Here is a 12,717-nt window from a genome sequence, read left to right as displayed (position 1 = left end):
GCCACTAGCGCCACCTGGGAAGATCCTTGTATGTATGTACATGCGTCTATACGTATACGTGTTTTTTTGGTACAATTTTTTGAAAAGCTTATGCATTACTCTCTCTTGTTTAAAAAAAAAAAAAAAGTCAAAGAAAGGTCAACTCTGAAATGTCAGACCAGAAAAGAGACCATTCTTCATATGACTTTTTATACTTTATTCATGTACTCATAGTGCTGGGAATATCGGTGCCTGTGTTTCATATTCCACGCAGGTAGAAAGCCAGGCTTGAAGAAGCACCTCGGTCAAGTCTGCCCCGATTGTCTGTCTGTTAGTTAAGCAACCAGGATATAAAGATTTAAAATCCTCAAGTTGTGACGCTGCCATTAGTGACTTTTATGTATTTTCTATTGTATTGTGAAAGTAAGACATACTTATTTTTTTAAAAAATCAAACAGTACAGACCTATGTAAAATTAAAAGTCTGCTTCCTTCTTCACCCCAGATCATCCCACCTAGTAACAGTTTGTGTATACCATTCTAGACGTTTTCTACATGTGTACATTTTTACACATGTTAGGATCATAATATTGCTTTATAACTTTGTCTTGTTGGATGAAGTTAAAAACTGAATTTCCTTAACATGTAACTCATATATTTTTCATTTATCATTAATTAAAATAATTATTAATGCTCTACTTTTAAAAAGATTACAAAGTTTAATACATTTGCATTTCTGGCACTTCCTATCCTTTCTACCTGTCGTTTTTTGCTGTGTAATTCCTTATAACACATACATTTTACCCTGGAATATTTTAGGACTAATATTCCTTGAGTTGTTTACCTTGGTTTATATTTAAATGACTCAGTGTGTAGCCAGTCCTTCTAAATTGTGATTTGCCCATCCTAAAACTTTTATTTTGATTTACCTCTTGGGTGGCCAGATTCATCTTATGTTGTTTTTTCTGTAAGAGTGCTTACTCTTGAGTGTTGGCATATTTTGTAATATCATCTGCCGACTTTATATGTGAACAGTTTCCATGGTATAAAATCCTTGGGTCATAATTTTCCTCCTTCAGAAGTGTACAGACTTCGCTTCTCTGTGGTCTGACAGTGTGTATTCCCGGAACCCGGTGATTTGTTCCCTGCACACTTGACTCTGCTGCTGCTCACTGGGTTCCTTCTTTGGTCTTGAAGCTCTTTCACTTCCCTGAACCATGTCCCCGGGTTGTCCTTTCCATATCAACCCCTGCACTTCTTCTCAGAACTTAATACACCCCCTCAGGTTCCAGAATTGGATCTTACTTTATTTAATGAATCTTCAATTTTATTATATTGTTGCTGAGGTTTTTGATCCTAGCTGTTGTTCAAGGAGGGAAATTATTTGTATCTATTGACTGCGATTCATGGGGTCGCAAAGAGTCGGACACAACTGAGCGACTGATCTGATCTGATCTGATTGACTTCTTCCTTAACTTTCCTCTCTCATTTTCTCTGTAGTAACTTTTAGCTAATTGTTCTTTTCTGAAACTTTTTTGATTTGGTATGTATTTTTCAGTGTGAAGTTAACACACATTTTCTAATTTCAGCATAGGTCTAAATTTCTCCTCAATTTTCCCCCAGCTCTTGTGGGTTTTAGAGGGGAGAAAATATAGTGAAGCCTACCATTACCATTTCTCTGCCATGTTTTACTGAAGTTTCTTGGCTAGCATATGTCTTATAGGGTTGCAAAGGAACCACTCAATATTTGGTTTCCAACTATAGCATGAATGCATTGTAAATAGAAAAGATTCCAGACACCTCCATGATAGGGTTGACTGTGAGGAGGAAAAAAGTCATTGAAACAGATTAGAGACCTTTTGGGGGGAGTATTTTCTAATTGAGGCTAGACTGAGACAGTCACTGACAGGTAAATTTTCAGGTACAAAATTTCAGAGTAGGATAAAGGCTCTTACCTGTGTATTTAAACATGGAAAATGCTTAACATTCTTTAACCTGAATATACTTTGATTGATTTTATTACTATTTATTCATTTGGTTGCATTGGGTCTTCATTGCTGCATTCAGGCTTTCTCTAGGTACAGTGAGTGGGGGCTACTCTCTAGTTGCTGTATGTGGGCTTCTCATTGAAGTGGCTTCTCTTATTGACAAGGGCTCTAGAGCGCAGGCTCAACAGTTGTGGCACATGAGCTTAGTTGCCCAAGGCATGTGGTGTCTTAGTTCCTGGACCAGGGATCGAACCTGTGTCTCCTGCTTTGGCAGCTGGATTCTTAACCACTGGACCACCAGGCAAGTCCCTACTTTGATTAATTGATAGAGCATTTGATGGAGATAGATCAAGAGACTAAGTTTGGTAATTGACTACATTAAGCATTGAATCTCCATTTTATTTCAGATTAAAACTTTGTTTTTGCCTTCACAGTTTAGAGATATTTATATTTGCCTTCCTGCTCTGCCCTCTTTGACCAGTTCTTTCCTGATCAAACGTTGCTCTCCCCAAACTGCTGAGATCACTGGTATTGCTGTCTAGAACCTTGCTGTGCCTCCACTTTCTGCCCCCCTGCTCCCTGTTACTTACTCTCTTTTGCATCCTCTGGAATTTACACAAAGGAACTTTCAAAATTGCAAAGCACCAGATACGTGCAGGCATAATTATTATTAGAATGACTTTGTCTCGGCCGATATCCCTGATGATAGACTGTTGAGAAGCAGGTCCCAATTCATGGGACAAAAGTTGAGAGACTGACTTAGGAATTAACAAAACCTGAAATACAAATTGAACTGAAAGAGAATGAGGAGAGGGAGGGATAAATTAGGAATTTGGAATTAAAAGATACACAGTACTATGTATAACATAGGTAAACAAGGACCTACTGTATAGCACAGGGAACTATTAATATATTCAGCATCTTGTAAAAACTTATAATGGAAAAGAATCTGGAAAAGAATACACACACACACACACACACACACACACACAAGATTACTTTGCATTGTAAATCAACTGTGAAAGTGAAAGTCGCTCAGCCGTGTCCAGCTGTTTGTGACCCCATGGACTGTAGCCTGCCAGGCTCCTCTGTCCATGGAATTCTCCAGGCCAGAATGCTGGAGTGGGTAGTCATTCCCTTCTACAGGGAATCTTCCCAGCCCAGGGATCGAACCCAGGTCTCCCGCATTGCAGCTGGATTCTTTATCATCTAAGCCATACTTCAATTTAATGGGGAAAAAAAAAATTGAAGTCTCTTCAGCCTGTCAGCATTGACCAAGTACTGTTATATGAAAAATACTGTTCTTAACAGTAGTAACTGAGGGGGCTTGCAGGGAGAGTGCATTTCTCTTTCCAGTGGTAAACTCTTATAGTATGCCCTTCGGTTGCTATGGAGCTGTTTCTGTAGCCCTTGCTTTGCTTGGTCCACACCCACAATGCCCCCTGGCAGGTGCTAAAAACCACCAGTATTTTAGCAGCAAGTTTTGTCTAGCTCAGTTGGTCTTGGACCTGGAGGCGAAGGTCATCCCTCTGGTATTTCACAGCCAGGAGCATTAACTGGCAGACTTCTGGGCTTTTACAGAAAGAACTTTCTCAGTGAGGCCAGAACTGTTGTTTCTCCCTCCAGCTTATTAGCATCGTTGTGTGCTCCAGACTAGAAAATGCCTGTGGTGAGCTGGCAGAGACTCAGTTTGTCAGTAACTAAATATCATGCTTGTCCCTCTCCCTCAAGTCAGGGAGTCAGCATAACACCAGAGAACTGTCCATTGCCCCCAAGGATTGCCTTTCATCAGACTAACTGTAGAAATCCACTTTTGGGAGATCATAACTTTAATTTTGGTGAGTGAAAGAGAAGAGAAGTAGTATGGATCAATTAAAGTAAAGAGTCCCTTGGACTGCAAGGAGAGCAAACCAGTTAATCCTAAAGGAAATCACTCCTGAATGTTCACTGGAAGGACTGATGCTGAAGCCGAAGTTCCAATACTTTGGCCACCTGATGTAAAGAACTGACTCATTGGAAAAGACCTTGATGCTGGGAAAGATTGAAGGCAGGAGAAGGGATGACAGAGGATGAGATGGTTGGATGGCATCACTGACTCAATGGACATGACTTTGAGCAAGCTCCAGGAGTTGGTGATGGACAGGGAAGCCTGGCATGCTGCAGTGCATGGGATTGCAAAGAGTCGGACATGACTGAGTGAACTGAACTGAATGGGTCAATTTAGTACCAAGACAGCCCAGGACCAGCTGTATCCTAGATTCCTCTCCCTGCCCCAACTAAAAATTTGCTCTCAGATTTGATATCACCCCTTGTCACATGAAGACATGTGGCTCTTCATGTTCAATGTGCAGAGGCCGTCACTCCAATCATCTGTCCTGAGGGTTGGCCTTTCCTCCACCACCATGAGCTTAGAAAGAAGCAAAGGAGTGGGAGAATGCCAGGGTCCAGCCCCAGCAGGATCCAGGGGTACCCTCAGGATGACGGCTCAGGCAATAAGGATAGAAAAGAGAAAACAGGGCTTGATCTTCCTTGATTTACACAGAAAGCCAGTAAAGCTCCTGTGTTCCAAGGAGTCATCCTGAAAGAAGAACAGAGAGAGAAAAGGAGGGAAAAGGAAAAAAAGAATGACACGGGGAGACCAAGCTTCGGTGAGTGAGGCCCATAACTTTATTTTCAAAAGGAACTTTTATACCTTGACTTGTACATAGAGGGAAATGAAAGATGCAAAGTCATACAGAGTCAGCCCAAACATTACATCTGTTTTGTCTTTATCAAAACCAGGATTTTTTCTGCATACCTTTCCCATAAACAATGTTGTGTACAGTATCTTCTGGCCTTGGAGGCCTGTGGACATTTTATGACCCTTTTTTGATAAAGGCTGCTCAACCAGAAAACTTATTTTCCCTTGAAGTGTTTTTTCTTTATATTTCTCCCAGCCTCAGAAAGTACTAAACAGAGTTACATTCTCACGGAGCAAAGGTGCAGTGGGTCACAACAAAGAAAGAACCAATTAGCTCAAAGGTCTGATGTGGTTAATTCCAAGGCTGCTGCTTGTTTTTCTTACATCCCAACTATGTTAACTAATGCACTCCCAGGTGCACATGGATAAGGGATATGGGCACTTGGCAGCAAGCATTGGCCCAATAATGAAGCCCTTTACCAGTACTATCTATTCTAATAATTTTTCATCCCTTAAAGAACTCTATGCTTATTAGGACTTTTAGAATGCTTTGGCTTCCCATGCCTTTCAAGGTTGGGGAGTTGTGAACAATCATGTGTGTTAATTGCAAGAGTATGGATAAACCTGTCAGGCAAGCTAGAAAGCCATCAGAGGGGTTTGAATTGAAACACTCCTATCATGCCCATTAACTAAACCCCTAAGTTGATTTTTTCCAGAGAAAGGTGGTCGGGGATAGCCCCGTGTTAATGTCAGAAGAGTTGGTGAAAGGCACAAAGTAGTAAGACAGACAGATTTTGGTTTTGGGGTAGATGCTCAAGCAGATTTAGGGTGGTCCCTTGAGTTCTGATCAGCCTTGCTCGTCAGATCTCTTCCATATGACCTTGTCATGGGTGGGATCTCCCGTGGTGGCTCCCAGCAGGAGAAGAAAAGGTGTTGAGGAGGAGAGATGGGGAACAGGACTGGCCAGGGCCTGTTCAGAAGTGAAGCAGCTTTGCAGAGCTCTCTGGAGAGACCCTTGGGCTCTGCAGTCTCCCCAGCCCCGCCCCCTCCCTTCCTCCACCACTGATGTGCCATGGGCTCAGTCGTGTCTGACTGTAATGCTGCCAGGCTTCCCTGTCCATGGGATTTCCCAGGCAAGAATATAGGAATGGGTTGCCATTTCCTACTCCAGATAATCCCAACTCAGGGATCGAACCCACGTCTCCTGCCTTGCAGGTGGATTACCTGCTGGGCCAGCAGGGAAGCCTCTTCTACCACTGATGCAGCTCCCAAATAGACCTTCCAGAGCAGACCTGGATGGGATGATTTAACAGTCAGATCTTTCACAGAAGGACAAGGCTGTGCTGTTAGCTAACAAGTGCTTATCTGGCTGAGGGCATTCTTGCTTCCTGGAGGCTGATTTGAAAATGATTTGGAAGCTCAAATACTTCAGGCCAAGTAAGTTGTCAGCTAATCCCCTAAAAGCTGAGCTCAAGAAGAAGATAGAAAAGAAGGGATAAAATCATATGTATTACTTGTCTTTTAAAGTAATTAAAAGATCACATTTGTCTTAGGTTTGATAACTTGGCTAAGGAGTGTATGGAAGTTCCAAGGGGTACATAGCTTTATATCAAGATTCACCCACCTTCACCCTCCTCCCTCTCTCTGGTCCAGCAGACTCCTCTGGCATCTCAAGCAGAACAGTTCTGTGGACCCCCAGGCTAGCCCCCAACACATTCTGACTCTACCCTAGATAGTCTTGTCAAGGCATTTTTTTTCAGGACCAGTTAAGACCACATTTCTAACCCAACTCAAATGTGTATCCTTTGTCTCTGCATAATGAAGTTGCAAGTTGATTCTAATCTTTATGAGACCATAAAGACATGCTATTTTGTCACACTGCAGCCTGCCAGGCTCCTCTGTCCATGGAATTCTATAGGGAAGAATACTGGAGTGGGTAGCCATTCTCTTCTTCAGGGGATCTTCCCAACCCAGGGATCGAACCCAGGTCTCCTGCATTGCAGGTGGATTCTTTACTACCTGGCTTACTTCTCAGACAACAATGGCTCCCCTAGCTACCTCCCTGCCCTGTCCCCTAGTAAATGTTTGTTATCCTATTCAGAGACTCTATAGCTTTGACAGTCTGGTGTCTTGGTACTACTGGAATTATTGGCTGTTGTCATAGTGAAGGACAATTAATGGGATGCTGGGTATGGGTTTCTTTTTCCTTTTCATAGCACTTTTATTTAACTTTTTATTTTATATTGGAGTATAGCAGATTAACAATGTTGTGATGGTTTCAGGTAGATAGCAAAGGGACTCAGATACTCTGATATGTATATATCAGAGAAGGCAATGGCACCTCACTCCAGTACTCTTGCCTGGAAAATCCCATGGATGGAGGAGCCTGGAAGGCTGCAGTCCATGGGGTCGCTGAGGGTCAGACATGATTGAGCGACTTCACTTTCACTTTTCACTTTCATGCACTGGAGAAGGAAATGGCAACCCACTCCAGTGTTCTTGCCTGGAGAATCCCAGGGACGGGGGAGCTTGGTGGGCTGCTGTCTATGGGATCACACAGAGTCGGACACGACTGAAGTGACTTAGCAGCAGCAGCAGCAGCATATATATAGTATTGCTTCTCCCCCAAACTCCCCTCCCATCCAGGCTGCCACATAACAGCCTGTTATGCCTCAGTGAGCAGAGTTCCCTGTGCTGTACAGTAGGTCCTTGTTGATTATCCATTTTAAATATGGCAGAGTGTACATGTTGTTGGCCATGGGTTTTGGTGGGAACCGAAGGTAACTGTGAGAACTGAATGCCTTCCTGTCTCTGCAGAACTGCAATAGTGGGGTACACGTTTGTTCTTGGCTCCAAGCATGCCCCCTCTAGCTGACAGTTTTCTCCACAATGGCTCTGTAATATCCCCCAGTGTGCAGCCTGACATCCTCTGCCCCCAGAGCTTCTCCTGGTGGGCTTCGTGCACAGTATCCACATTCATACTGATGAGTTTAAGCTCATCAGTCACAGAGGAAGGCAAACATGATGGACTTGAACCCTGTAATCCCTTTCATCTCTTAATTATTTACCTAATGTGTGCCTTTTCTACTAGTTACCTTTGTATCACGGTCTAACAAAGGACTCACATTATTGGTTTATTTGAAGAAATTTTTCCTTGTATTTGGAAACTGGCATCACGTATGTAACTCACAAGGCAGGTGTGTGTAGTCTGTCTGTGATCAAATGCCAGAGGGTGGCAGGGAAAAGATATTGATGGGTGGAAAACAGATGGCTCTGGTCTCCCATTCATCAGGAAGCAACAGATGTCAGCCCCCTAATGGGGCCCTTTGAGCCAGCGCTAGGACTGTATATCATCTCAGTAGCAGAAAGAACCTGCTGGATTAGATAATAAAAATCCAGAGCTAAGCCCAGGTCTGAGAGGGGAAGCACTCTTTCAGTACTAGCTCTGCTTTGACCAGCTGGTGGCTTGTAGTCCATCACTTACTCTTGCAGCCTTGGTTATCCTGCAGGTAAGCATAAGTCCTCTTAGCCAGAGAACTAAAAATCTGAACTAGGAATCCCAAACATTTTGATTTTGATTGATTGCATCTTTCTCAGAAAGACTTAAAAACGAAAGTTTAGTACATGGTGGACACTCAAGTGTTTGTGGAAGAAAGAGAAGTAATAGGTGTTAGAGCTCTTTTGTCTACATCAAGCGATTTGTTTTGGACATGTCAGTTATCTTGCAAGGCAGAACTTTAATTTGGTGTCTTATTGGTGTTTTTGGCCCATTGTCTACGGTTCCAATTGGTCAACACAAGCTCTACTCATAACAGGGACTAGACAAAGAAATTCCATGAAAGATTTTAAAACATTTTAAGAACTGGGAGGATCTGATTCAATTTGGATGCCAGCCAAACTTGCTCTCAGAGATGCTGGGAGAAAACAAAGCTACATTATCACCTTAGTTATTTAAGAACTAGGTAGCAGGGAATGAGACCATTGTAAACCATTGGTTAGTGTCCAGAAACAGGGGAGGGAGGGGAAGAACATGCAATCCAGCTGAGCTCAAGGCCCAGGATGTCCAGTGGAGCCATCTGTGGGGAAGTGGACTGAGACGTCCTGGAAAGAGGCCTGGTCCACCAATGCATGGGGCCAGCACGGAGGTGGCACCACTTCTAAATGGACTTCTTTGTTTCCAGGCAGCGTCCTGCCCTTGGAGAATGCCTGGCCTCACTGGCAGCCGCCATACCAGTGGCATTCCTGGAGCCCACCCTTAACCGCTACAACCCGCTCTCCGTCTTCAACACCAAAACCCCCAGGGAGAGGTCTAGTAAGTACCATCCATCAGAGGTCATCACTGATGTGCTTAGAGGAAAGCAGTGGGAGAGAAAGCCAGAAAGGCAAGGCCAGCAGCCCCCAGCCTTGTCAGTCACGTGGTCTGCAAGGGGCCAGGAGGTCAGAACTGGTGCCCTGTGACAGGTCTCCATCTTGCTGGAAAAGTGGACACAAGCAAGTTGTTTGTTATCTTTAGACTTTGGTCTCCTCTTCTGTGAAAAGAGGAGACAGTGCAGTTGGTTTCAACATCCCTTGCATCCTAAGAGCTCAGGTTCTCCTGTCTGCCCGGATCTCCGTTCTCTTCCTGCACCTGGGGATGTGACTGTTCTTCTCTGTTCCTCTCCAGAGAGTGGGAGCAAGGGGGTAGCACAGAGCTGCACTGATAACCTTGGTATACTCTTCAAGTCCATAGCACGGCTGTGCTTCCAAGGATGATGACCATGTATTCTTCATCTTCGTGAAGGATGGATAGAAAAACACAAGAAGGAATTGAAATTCTACACAACAGAGAATTTGACAGGAGTGTTGACATACTGAGTTCTAGAACAGTGCTAGGCTGTGGTCCAGATCTGGCCTACTGCTGATTTTTATAAATGGTGTTTTATTGGAACATAGTCTATCCATTCATTTGCATGTTGTCTGTGGCTGCTTTAGCACTGTGTTGTTGTTGTATACTTTAATCACTAAGTCATGTCCAACTCGTTTGTGACCCCATGGACTGTAGCCCACCAGGCTCCTCTGTCCATGGGATTTCCCAGGCAAGAATACTGGAGTGGGTTGCCATTTCCTTCTGCAGGGGGATCTTCCCAACCTAGGGATTCAACCCACTTCTCCTGCATTGGCAAAGCACTCTTTACCACTGAGCCACCAGGGAAGCCCTTAGCACTGTGTAGGGAAGGAAAAATAATTTTCCCTTTACCCTTCATTGTTCTTGCCTGAGACCTCCCCTCTGAAAAAGATAGATTGATGGGAGGGGGAAAAAAAACTTAATTATGGACATATGTGTACATAAGGGAGCCCCCAAAAGATGTGAGACTCAAAAGCCAGCCCAACATTTGAGACTTATATACCATCCTGAGGAAAAGGTTAGGAGTCTAGGGCTTCAGATGGGGTAGGAATCCATGGGAAAGTGAGAAGAGGAAGGGCTTGGTAAGCAGTGTGCCCCAGCAGGCTCATGAATCTCTCAGATGAAAAAGTGATCTTTGGTAAGAGCTCTCTTCTGGTACAGGCTCCCGTAACTAAGGTAAACTTTGTTTGCACAGGTAGATTTCCCTTACAAACGGGTAACTCTGTTTTCAGACATTCTCCTGGATCTTCAGTTTCTTAAAAATAATCAGCTCAAAGTAATCCCTCTGCCAAAGGGGCATATTTGGGGGTGGCCCATTCTGTTCCCCTTCAACTGCAGTGACAGAGTTGAGTAGTGGCAGCAAAGACTGTTGGCCCTGCAATGGCTAAAACATTTACTGTCTGGCCCCTTTATAGGAAAAGTTTTCCCACCCCCCTCTTCTAGAACAACCTGGAACTGGAATCCAAGGCAGGTGGTAAACCTGCTTCTGGGGGATGGAAGAGTCCCCATGTATGGATAAGTGTGATCCTGCTGAAGGACCATGGAGTAGATCAGAGGCCCTTCCAACAGGAACCTTGAATGAAACTCAGCCTCCAGCTGGAAAGAACTACCTTGACTTGATGTGACATGAAGCAAAAGCTACCACACGATGGGTTAGATTGATGTTAAGAAAAGCAGACCCCCCCAAAAAAAAAAATTATAGCAAACCATTTCAAACCAGAATATATCTTGTTCAGAACCAGTATTTTCGTAAAATATTGGCACACAGTACCAGCAGATGACTAGACTCTTCCTCAGTTCCATTTGGTTCAAGCCCCCTTTTCAAACTGTCGTGGGTCCTAAGAGTCCTAAGAGAAGAAGGGTTCTTGCTACATTTTTCTCTGTCACTCTTCTTTCCATCTAAGAATCCAGAGTGCTAAGCTTTAGCAGCTTTGTTCCCACTTCAGATAAAAGCAGCACCTGGTCCCCAGTAAACATGACCAGGACATTTGAGACAAAATTGCTTTTAAAACTTCTCTTCTTGAGCTAAAATACTGCGGAGACCAGTGTTCTCAGAGCTCATCGAGAGAGATATATTGCCAAGATGCCTCCATGTTCCAAAGTCTCACATGGCATCTCTCAGTTATTTCCCCAATCCCCTCAGCCTCATCTCACCCTTTCTCCCCTTTCATGGACTAGGAAAATTATAGTCCCAACCTTGTTTTTCTCTGCTGTCTTATGATTCCACATGAGTTATGTCTTGCAGCTAAAGTAAGAGTTAAACGACAGAGCAGGCTTTGGTAATGATGAGGAAGGGCTGTGGCATCTGTAGACAGAAGCCAGCTAAAATATTGCTCCCCAGCCTCATGACAGTGCTGGATACTGATGTATTTATTTAGCTCCAGCTGTGGTTCAAGAAAAAGTGTCTCTCTATGTCACCAGTGCGTAGAGCTTGCACCTTGGGAAAGAGAGAGATCTACTTTGCTCTTGAACTCATAGAGGTAGTTGTTCAGTCGCTCAGTCATGTCCGACTCTTTGTGACCCATGGACTGCAGCATGCCAGCCTTCCCTGTCCTTCACCATTTCCCGGAGCTTGCTCAAACTCATGTCCATCTAGTCAATGATGCCATCTAACCATCTCATCCTCTGTCGTCCCCTTCTTCTCCCGCCTTCAATCTTTCCCAGCATCAGGGTCTTTTCTAATGAGTCAGCTCTTTGCATCAGGTGGCCAAAGTATTGGAGCTTCAGCTTCAACATCAGTCCTTTTAATGAATGTTCAGGGTTGATTTCCTTTAGGATTGACTGGTTGGATCTCCTTGCAGTCTAAGGGACTCTCAAGAGTCTTCTCCAACACCACAGTTCAAAAGCATCAATTCTTTGGCACTCAGCTTTCTTTATGGTCCAGCTCTCACATCCATACATGACTACTGGAAAAACCACAGCTTTGACTAGACAGACCTTTGTTGGCAAAGTAATATCTCTGCTTTTTAATATGCTGCCTAGGTTGGTCATAGCTTTTCTTCCAAGGAGCAAGAGTCTTTTAATATCATGTCTGTGGTCACCCTCTGTGATTTTGGAGTCCAAGAAAATAAAGTCTGTCTCTGTTTCCATTGTTTCCCTATCTAGTTGCCATGAACCAATGGGACATAGAGGTAGAGTAGCAGGCAAATTTGAAATTGACCCAGATGGAGGAAACCCTAGACTGGCTTTGGAGGGAAGGAAATGACTGTGTCCCATTGTTCTCAAGGGCTATTAGAAATATGTTTCTTCTTATCTTATATACCTTTACATTGATTTAGTAAGATATATTCATAAATTAAAAATAAGTATCCATCGTTGCATACTCCATAGGAAGAAGGGACAAAGTTGTAATTAATGATGACACTGTTGTTCATCCATCAGTCACACACTGTGGACTCAGGGCCCAAGTCCTCTGAGCCCGTATTTTTCATCTTTCAGTTAACAAAGAGTGAATTCTGACGATGTGTACGGCTCTCGAAAAGCAGAATGTACATAAATATGTATTCTGGGATAGCCATGTTTGCCTGGAGCCAGACAATGACTGATAGCTTGATGGACTCTGAAAGGGTAGATTTCATTCACTACACACAGTAGGTGGCCTGAGGGACTGAAGGAGGAGGGAAAGGAATGTGACAGAAGGTGTGAGTCTTTGGTTGAGAAATACAATATGAACTGATTTATCAAGCC

At 43.7% G+C, this 12,717-nt stretch overlaps 1 protein-coding gene across 1 annotated transcript in view; it reads left to right on the top strand.

The window, feature by feature from the left end:
- Positions 1-12,717, top strand: part of RYR3 (ryanodine receptor 3) — a 567,299-nt gene that overhangs the window by 480,481 nt on the left and 74,101 nt on the right. Inside the window, exon 65 of the mRNA XM_010844173.1 lies at positions 8,828-8,958. Within this exon, the coding sequence (XP_010842475.1) occupies positions 8,828-8,958 (131 nt within the window). The remainder of the gene's footprint in view (positions 1-8,827; positions 8,959-12,717) is intronic.

The sequence above is a fragment of the Bison bison genome, unplaced genomic scaffold, assembly GCF_000754665.1.
Source record: "Bison bison bison isolate TAMUID 2011002044 unplaced genomic scaffold, Bison_UMD1.0 scf7180017864197, whole genome shotgun sequence".
In the NCBI taxonomy this organism is placed as follows: domain Eukaryota; kingdom Metazoa; phylum Chordata; class Mammalia; order Artiodactyla; family Bovidae; genus Bison; species Bison bison.
The sequence above is the reverse complement of the archived record's forward strand: the minus strand, read 5'-3'. Positions and strand labels throughout refer to the sequence as shown.